The 9605-nt window shown below is 47.0% G+C and overlaps 1 protein-coding gene across 1 annotated transcript in view; it reads left to right on the top strand.

Annotated features, from left to right (window-relative positions):
- The first annotated feature begins 492 nt into the window (after positions 1-492).
- ITGA5 (integrin subunit alpha 5) overlaps positions 493-9605 on the top strand; it is a 140856-nt gene continuing 131743 nt past the window's right edge. The window contains exon 1 of the mRNA XM_073613636.1: positions 493-733. Within this exon, the coding sequence (XP_073469737.1) occupies positions 561-733 (173 nt within the window). The 5' untranslated portion in view covers positions 493-560. The remainder of the gene's footprint in view (positions 734-9605) is intronic.

Raw genomic sequence — 9605 nt, 5'->3', positions numbered from 1 at the left:
TTCTTTTGAAAAACAGACTTACTGGCTGGATCACCAGATGAAAATAGAAGAAAAGAAAAGGAATGCAGTCATCACATCTGATTGGTAATCTGCAGTATATGACATGCTTGGGTTGGGGTATAATGGGGTGGATGACAGTGAATGAGCCCAATTCCTGTACAGCCCAGTCCTCATAATCTGTGATCTGACCTATCAGAGTCTTTGTGTGATGAGGAGCCCAGTACAGATCTGTTCATCCCAGGACCCCCCAATCTTCCCATACACTGTGCTGTATACCTTCCCCTCCAGTCACACCTATCATTCAATTATCGGCTCTCAGAACAAAGCCGTCCCAAGTAATGACATTACAGCGGAGTCTATGGGATAAACACCGAGGAGGACTCTAATGAAATCCACATCCAGCACAAAGAGGCGTGTCCATAGGGGGAAGGGGGCGGGGCCACCCGCTGCATCTCGGTTGGGCGGGGCTTCTTCTTCATTGGAGTAGTTGCTTTTTTTTCTTTTTTTTTTTTTGGAGCTTCAAAGTAAGTGAGAGAGCGGAGAGTTCCCGGTGTTCTCACATGTTCCTCCCAGCCATGCCGTGCCCGCTCCATACCCGGTGTGTCCTCCTAGCCGCCCTCCTCCCTCTCCTCCATGGATTTAACCTGGCGGTGGATGAGCCCGCTACCTACTCCGGACCCCGGGGCAGCTTGTTCGGCTTCTCCGTGGACTTCTACCTCCCGGACCCGCAGAGGTAAGTGCCGTGTAATGGAGGAGGGTGATCCTCGCCGCTCCTTGTCCCCGGGACCGGTGTGTGGATGGGGGAGAGCCCCGGCTCCCGCCATCATCTGTTCCGTTATATCCGCTCCCCCTTCTTCTCCTTCCACATCTCCCCCCCCCGGACCCCAAACCTTAGCATTCTACTATAGAAACCCCCCTCCAATACATTCACACTAGGGAACATCTCCCCCCCCCCCCAAACCTTATTATTTTACTATAGAACCCCCCCCCCCCCAATACATTCACACTAGGGAACATCTCCCCCCCCCAAACCTTATTATTTTACTATAGAACCCCCCCCAATACATTCACACTAGGGAACATCTCCCCCCCCCAAACCTTATTATTTTACTATAGACCCCCCCCCCTCCCAATACATTCACACTAGGGAACATCTCCCCCCCCCCCCCAAACCTTATTATTTTACTATAGACCCCCCCCAATACATTCACACTAGGGAACATCTCCCCCCCCCCCAAACCTTATTATTTTACTATAGACCCCCCCCAATACATTCACACTAGGGAACATCTCCCCCCCCCAAAACCTTATTATTTTACTATAGACCCCCCCCCCCAATACATTCACACTAGGGAACATCTCCCCTCCCCCCCCCAAACCTTATTATTTTACTATAGACCCCCCCCCAATACATTCACACTAGGGAACATCTCCCCCCCCAAACCTTATTATTTTACTATAGACCCCCCCCAATACATTCACACTAGGGAACATCTCCCCCCCCCCCCCCAAACCTTATTATTTTACTATAGAACCCCCCCCCCCAATACATTCACACTAGGGAACATCTCCCCCCCCCCCCAAACCTTATTATTTTACTATAGAACCCCCCCCAATACATTCACACTAGGGAACATCTCCCCCCCCCCCCCCCAACCTTATTATTTTACTATAGAACCCCCCCCCCAATACATTCACACTAGGGAACATCTCCCCCCCCCCAAACCTTATTATTTTACTATAGAACCCCCCCCCAATACATTCACACTAGGGAACATCTCCCCCCCCCCCAAACCTTATTATTTTACTATAGAACCCCCCCCCCCAATACATTCACACTAGGGAACATCTCCCCCCCCCCAAACCTTATTATTTTACTATAGAACCCCCCCCAATACATTCACACTAGGGAACATCTCCCCCCCCCCCCCAAACCTTATTATTTTACTATAGAACCCCCCCCCCAATACATTCACACTAGGGAACATCTCCCCCCCCCCCCCCCCAAACCTTATTATTTTACTATAGAACCCCCCCCAATACATTCACACTAGGGAACATCTCCCCCCCCCCAAACCTTATTATTTTACTATAGAACCCCCCCCCAATACATTCACACTAGGGAACATCTCCCCCCCCCAAACCTTATTATTTTACTATAGAACCCCCCCCCCAATACATTCACACTAGGGAACATCTCCCCCCCCCCCCCCAAACCTTATTATTTTACTATAGAACCCCCCCCCAATACATTCACACTAGGGAATATCTCCCCCCCCCCCCCACCCCAAACCTTATTATTTTACTATAGAACCCCCCCCCAATACATTCACACCGGGGAACATCTGCACCCCAAACCTTATTATTTTACTATAGAGCCCCCCAATACATTCACACTAGGGAACATCTCCCCCCCACCCCAAATCTTACTACAGAACCCCCCTATACAGAGCCACCCCTAATACATTCACACTGGGGAACATCTCCCCCTGCACCCTAAAATCTTACTATAGACCGCCATACAGAGCCCCCCAATACATTCACACTGGGGAAAATCTCCCTCCGCACCCCAAATCTTACTATAGAGCCCCCCAATAAAGTGACCCCCCCAATACATTCACACTGCGGAACATCTCACCCCCCCCCCGCACCCCAAACCTTATAGAGCCCCCCCATACAGAGCCCCCCATACATTCACACTGGGGAATATCTCCCCCGCACCCAAAATCTTACTATAGACCTCCCCCCCCCATACAGAGCCCCCAATACATTCACACTGGTGTATGTCTCCCCCCCCCAATACATTCACACTGGTGTATGGTCCCCCCCCAATACATTCACACTGGTGTATGTCCCCCCCCCCCAATACATTCACACTGGTGTATGTCTCCCCCCCCAATACATTCACACTGGTGTATGTCTCCCCCCCCCCAATACATTCACACTGGTGTATGTCTCCCCCCCCCAATACATTCACACTGGTGTATGTCTCCCCCCCCCAATACATTCACACTGGTGTATGTCTCCCCCCCCCCAATACATTCACACTGGTGTATGTCTCCCCCCCCCCCCAATACATTCACACTGGTGTATGTCTCCCCCCCCCCCCAATACATTCACACTGGTGTATGTCTTCCCCCCCCAATACATTCACACTGGTGTATGTCTCCCCCCCCCCAATACATTCACACTGGTGTATGTCTCCCCCCCCCCCCCCAATACATTCACACTGGTGTATGTCTCCCCCCCCCCCCCAATACATTCACACTGGTGTATGTCTCCCCCCCCCCCCCCAATACATTCACACTGGTGTATGTCTCCCCCCCCCCAATACATTCACACTGGTGTATGTCTCCCCCCCCCCCAATACATTCACACTGGTGTATGTCTCCCCCCCCCCCCCAATACATTCACACTGGTGTATGTCTCCCCCCCCCCCCAATACATTCACACTGGTGTATGTCTCCCCCCCCCCCCCAATACATTCACACTGGTGTATGTCTCCCCCCCCCCCAATACATTCACACTGGTGTATGTCTCCCCCCCCCCCCCCCAATACATTCACACTGGTGTATGTCTCCCCCCCCCCCCCAATACATTCACACTGGTGTATGTCTCCCCCCCCCCCAATACATTCACACTGGTGTATGTCTCCCCCCCCCCCCAATACATTCACACTGGTGTATGTCTCCCCCCCCCCCCCAATACATTCACACTGGTGTATGTCTCCCCCCCCCCCCCCAATACATTCACACTGGTGTATGTCTCCCCCCCCCCCCAATACATTCACACTGGTGTATGTCTCCCCCCCCCCCCAATACATTCACACTGGTGTATGTCTCCCCCCCCCCCCCAATACATTCACACTGGTGTATGTCTCCCCCCCCCCCCAATACATTCACACTGGTGTATGTCTCCCCCCCCCCCCAATACATTCACACTGGTGTATGTCTCCCCCCCCCCCCCAATACATTCACACTGGTGTATGTCTCCCCCCCCCCCCCCCCCAATACATTCACACTGGTGTATGTCTCCCCCCCCCCCCCAATACATTCACACTGGTGTATGTCTCCCCCCCCCCCCCAATACATTCACACTGGTGTATGTCTCCCCCCCCCCCCCCCCAATACATTCACACTGGTGTATGTCTCCCCCCCCCCCCCAATACATTCACACTGGTGTATGTCTCCCCCCCCCCCCCAATACATTCACACTGGTGTATGTCTCCCCCCCCCCCCCAATACATTCACACTGGTGTATGTCTCCCCCCCCCCCCCCCAATACATTCACACTGGTGTATGTCTCCCCCCCCCCCCCCCAATACATTCACACTGGTGTATGTCTCCCCCCCCCCCCCCCAATACATTCACACTGGTGTATGTCTCCCCCCCCCCCCCCAATACATTCACACTGGTGTATGTCTCCCCCCCCCCCAATACATTCACACTGGTGTATGTCTCCCCCCCCCCCCCCCCCAATACATTCACACTGGTGTATGTCTCCCCCCCCCCAATACATTCACACTGGTGTATGTCTCCCCCCCCCCCCCAATACATTCACACTGGTGTATGTCTCCCCCCCCCCCCCAATACATTCACACTGGTGTATGTCCCCCCCGACTTTACAGCTTGGCAGGCATTGCTTTTGTCGGGTGAATGGGATCCCTCTCCAATCTGGATAAGATTACCTGCTCATGACCCAACTCTGCCTTCTCTACAACTACAACCTTCATTACCTTGTCTGACTCCACACACTCTATTGTTGTTACATTGTTGTCTCAGCACAGCTCTCTGTTTACCAACAACTCCGGGAATGGGATACTTTTTTTTGCACTATTGTTACATTTCTCTTCTAAAGTCCTTAAAGACCCAAGTACAAAAAATGTATACTATTGCAGCCTCCAGGTCCCCCCCCCCCCCTCCCCCCCCTCCCCCCCTCCCCCCCTCCCCTTACACAAGAGGTGGATGGGGGAATCCTCCCTGCTGTGCTATTGTATGCTGACAGAGGGGACTCCTCTGCTGTCAGAATACACAAATCAGCCCTGCAACTGATTGGCTGCAGATGCTGATTTAATGAAAGTTTTCCAAAATCCCATTGGAGAGGAGTCGATCATTATATCAACTTTTTTTCTCTAACTGAATTGGCCTTAGATGCATAGATCAGCATTCAGCTGGTTCCCGCTGAACTGGCTGAAGTTTGATCCATTGATGGCCTAATTTAGGGTCCCCATACATGTTATGATCCTCATACACTCACTTTAGATTTATCACAATCATGGAAAAAGGACCTACCTAATATAACAAATCAGTATCCAGACAGGTTGGCCTCTGTACTACATAGTTGTTGGTAAGTCTAAAGAAGATTATACAGTCAGACTGTGTGTGGTTGCTGCATTGGTTTCTTTTTTTCGTCTTATTCCCCTGGTGATTTAGTTAGTAAGTCTGTTACTTTTCAACTTACTTTAACAGACCAAACTGTCCAGCAAAAGTGACAGAGGGATAGGACAAACTATTTAACACATACATGGGTGCTTACAATGATCAGCTTTTAGTTTCTGTAAAACGTTTATCCCAAATGGAAAAACTGTTGCTGTGATAGCTGGCTTTCAGCTTTAAATTGTTAGACTAGCAGATTTAGATGGATTTGATTAACACTACCCCTCCAAGACTGATAATGCTGCCATCAAAAGGTGTGTCTGTTGCCGCTCCATCTAGTCAGAGAGGAAGAGTGTTACTGGCCAGATTATCAGGTGAAAAAAAAAAAGGAGAGAAAACTAATGCAGCCACTACATCTAAAACTAGTAAAATGCAATATATTACATTTTTATTTGTGGGTATACTGCTTTAAATTTTCAATTTTTAAGGGACCTACCCCCTTCTTCTAATGTCTTTTAGCCCTTGTTCACATTGAACTCAGCTTACCTTTCCTTGGATGTGGTGACTGCATTAGTTTTTCTTTTTTTTCCCCATACATTTTTTTCCTTTTTGTTTTAACCTGGTAATCCTGCCACTAACCATTCCTGTCATAGGGTGACATCAGTACTGAACAGTATTGTCACCAAAGTTCAGTGTTAGAACTATATAACATATCCCTTTTTACTCCATAATGTGGGGGTGCTTTGTAGTTGATGGAGATGGCAGGGAACAATGCTAGCTGATCTGTCCAGAGACACAGTACAGAAGATTATCAGCTCACAAGACGCCTGGCTGGGTGAACAGTTTTTATTATGCAGTTGTCAATACAGATATATTAAAATGCTTTCAATGGTATATTTAACATACTAGAAAATAGAGCAAATGAGATGATATACAGGATTTATATACATATTTAATAAGAATTCTTGGGATAAGTCATTTGTGTGGCAGTTGACAAAGTCTTTGGGATATCTGGACAGGAAGTAAGGTGTGTACAGGAATTTATGGTTTCCCATAGTAATACTACAGTGTGTGTGTAAAGGTATTGATATCTGAAGGATAGTATGATGGGTTACTTTATATAAAGCTAGAAATCCTTCTTTTCGACCCTTCTTCTTTTCGACCCTTCTTCTTTTCGACCCTTCTTCTTTTCGACCCTTCTTCTTTTCGACCCTTCTTCTTTTCGACCCTTCTTCTTTTCGACCCTTCTTCTTTTCGACCCTTCTTCTTTTCGACCCTTCTTCTTTTCGACCCTTCTTCTTTTCGACCCTTCTTCTTTTCGACCCTTCTTCTTTTCGACCCTTCTTCTTTTCGACCCTTCTTCTTTTCGACCCTTCTTCTTTTCGACCCTTCTTCTTTTCGACCCTTCTTCTTTTCGACCCTTCTTCTTTTCGACCCTTCTTCTTTTCGACCCTTCTTCTTTTCGACCCTTCTTCGATTTTATTGCTCTGTCCGTTTTGGGAAATCCCTCTTACACAGTTACTGAAATTAGTGGCCCTGATAGAAGACATACCATCACCCCTGTTCTGGTGACAGCTGTAAAATGTTGTGTTTCTCAGCATTTTTCTGTCTGATGGGACAGTATAAATCTTCCCAGAGGGGACCCAAGGAGAGGCTTTAAATATTCAGTAGTAATAAAGTCAGCTGTGTTGAAAAAATATTTTCTTTGTATTTATATAAAATGTTTACTTTCAATAGAATCCTGAAAGGTTTCTATGGTTATCCATATTGTTTTCTTTAAAATGAATTTGTAGCTTGTGTTTAGTACTTCTATGATATATCTGGCATTCTGTACTGTGTGTGTATTTTCCATTTGGATAGGAATAGAGCCAGCGATGACATGTCACCGTCATGCAGTGTAAGGGTTAATTAGCGGTATTGTCCTGACTTCCTCCCCGTCTGTTTTCAATGTAGACAGATCACTCTCCTCTCCAGCAGGACCTGGCGGTGACCAGGCTGGTGTGCTGTGCCCTCAATCAGCTGGAGCAGGGTCCCCCTTTGTGTAAGATCAGGACCTCAGGGCTTGGAGTACATTTCTTTACAGCTCAGAGCTCACATGAGGAAAGTGAGTAATAATGTTTAACAGGACACAGTTTCCTGAAACCGGACACGCCAACAGCTAGGATTGTGTCCAGCCTCTGAATGGCACCCTGAGGAATCCACAGGCAGAACTCTTCACTAGGATATACAGAATATCCACTCTTTACAGTGTGCCTAGAGTAATGGCAGCCTTTGTTTAGTCACATTGTCCTGTGCATTATACATTTTACACATTTAGTGTGTTACTTTTTTTTTTTTGTTTGTTTTAAATGGCCATATAACTGATGTCAATCCACCCAAAACCTTTAAAGTACTGAAACCTCAGTTAAAAAATACAACCCTCTTGGCCTATTATTCACTGGTCAGTTAATGATTACATGCAGCAGTGCCACTAAACAGTCACCTTTTTATTAATTTTACTGGCACAGCCTGGAGCAAATTTAATGTCTGGGAGCATGCACTCTGATTGTAAATGAGTCTCCTGAGGACTACATGTACCATCATTCCTAGTGCATGCACACCCATCGTGACATTGGTTCGATCCCTTTTGGTCTGCCTGTGCGCATGCAGTGCAGACTGTGGCTGCAAGTATTCTATGAGTGGGCACATAAGGGTGCCTCCAATGGGGCTCAGTAGGACCTTACAAGTCAAGGGCCCACCTTACCGTGGAAACTGGGGTCAGCGATTTTAGGCATTGGGTGATAAAAGTGGAGAGAATAGCAGAAACTTTAGAAGAAGCAGAACACAATGTAAGTCTTACTATCCGCATCTTAAATAGGGATTAATAGCACTTTAAAGTGAACCTACGGTCGATAATGGAAGCAATTTTCTAATATAACGGCATACAAATGTGGAAAAATGTAATATGGAGTTCAGGAACCAGACTGTCCAATCCGGTAGGATTTATTTGGGGAGCCAACTCCATTGAGAACAACTAGATTGGCTTCTTGGCTCTTGGGATATTTCCAGTACTGTTTTATGATGTTACTATAAAAGACCTTCAATCCCAACCTTTTGTCTAATTAAGGGACTTGGCACTGGTCACATAGAGGTTGATTTACTAAGGCTGCAGAGTGCAAAATTTGGTTAAGCTCTGCATAGAAACCAATCAGCTTCCAGGTTTAACCCCGGTTCACACTGCTGCAACTTTGAATCTGACATGCTGGCATAACTTCATCTCGGCTTGTGTATAACTTCTTTAACAGAAGTCAATACAAGTTGTATTGAAGTCAGACCAAAAGTAGTGCATGATCCTTTTTCTAAGTCTGAGTGACTCAAGTCGCTCCTATTGGAACCATTGCCGCTAATGGGGAAAGACTTGTCATGGGACTTTGAACTCTGAAGTTTTATGACAAGTCAAGGCAGTGTGAACCAGGGCTTATTGTCAAGCTTAATAGAACAAGCTGAAGTTAGAAGCTGATTGGCTACCATGCACAGCTGTACCAGCTTTTGCACTCTCCAGTTTTAGTAAATCATCCCCATGGTTTCTACTAAGGATCTTGGCGAAAATGGTAAGGAGAATGTCGACAGAAGTGAGCAGTCATCACTACTTCTTGAAAAGTCTCCTGATCTGTCTTCAAAGATCCTTGCACATGACTGGGCCTTGGAAATGGTTGCGTATTTTATTGTGGGTAGATGCAGTCTTGATGAAACCCGTTGGGTTCATTTGTCCCTCCTGGGACTCTGGTTGCCAGATCTCGTCACCTTAGTTGCCAGGTCTGCTCAGCTGCTGCTATGACAGGGGGTTCTGGATCCATTTGTTGAATTCTTTTATTGATTTTACTTTTCACAACATTCAGCAGGAGAATTGAAACCCTAGAGAGATTTCAACTTTGGTCAGAGTAGCTCACTGCAGGGGTCTGTAAGAGATCTAAGAAGGCCATGGGGAATCCCATCCCCCTCTATTCTTCACCCATAACTGTACTTCTTTTGGATGGGCTGACTCTTTACTCTTAACGTGGCCTTGAACCTGAAACTACTCTGCTTTATTTTAATGCTGAATGCTTGGATGTCAGTGATACAATTATTTATCTTATACGCCTCATCACTTTGAAGGTTCAAAAAGTCACTGACTTGGACCAAGCATTGAGGTTCATGTATAAACTTGCATTCAGATAACTTATTTGTAAGAGGACACTTCATTTTATCAGC

This window comes from Aquarana catesbeiana, linkage group LG02 (assembly GCF_042186555.1).
Source record: "Aquarana catesbeiana isolate 2022-GZ linkage group LG02, ASM4218655v1, whole genome shotgun sequence".
Taxonomy (NCBI): domain Eukaryota; kingdom Metazoa; phylum Chordata; class Amphibia; order Anura; family Ranidae; genus Aquarana; species Aquarana catesbeiana.
The sequence above is the reverse complement of the archived record's forward strand: the minus strand, read 5'-3'. Positions and strand labels throughout refer to the sequence as shown.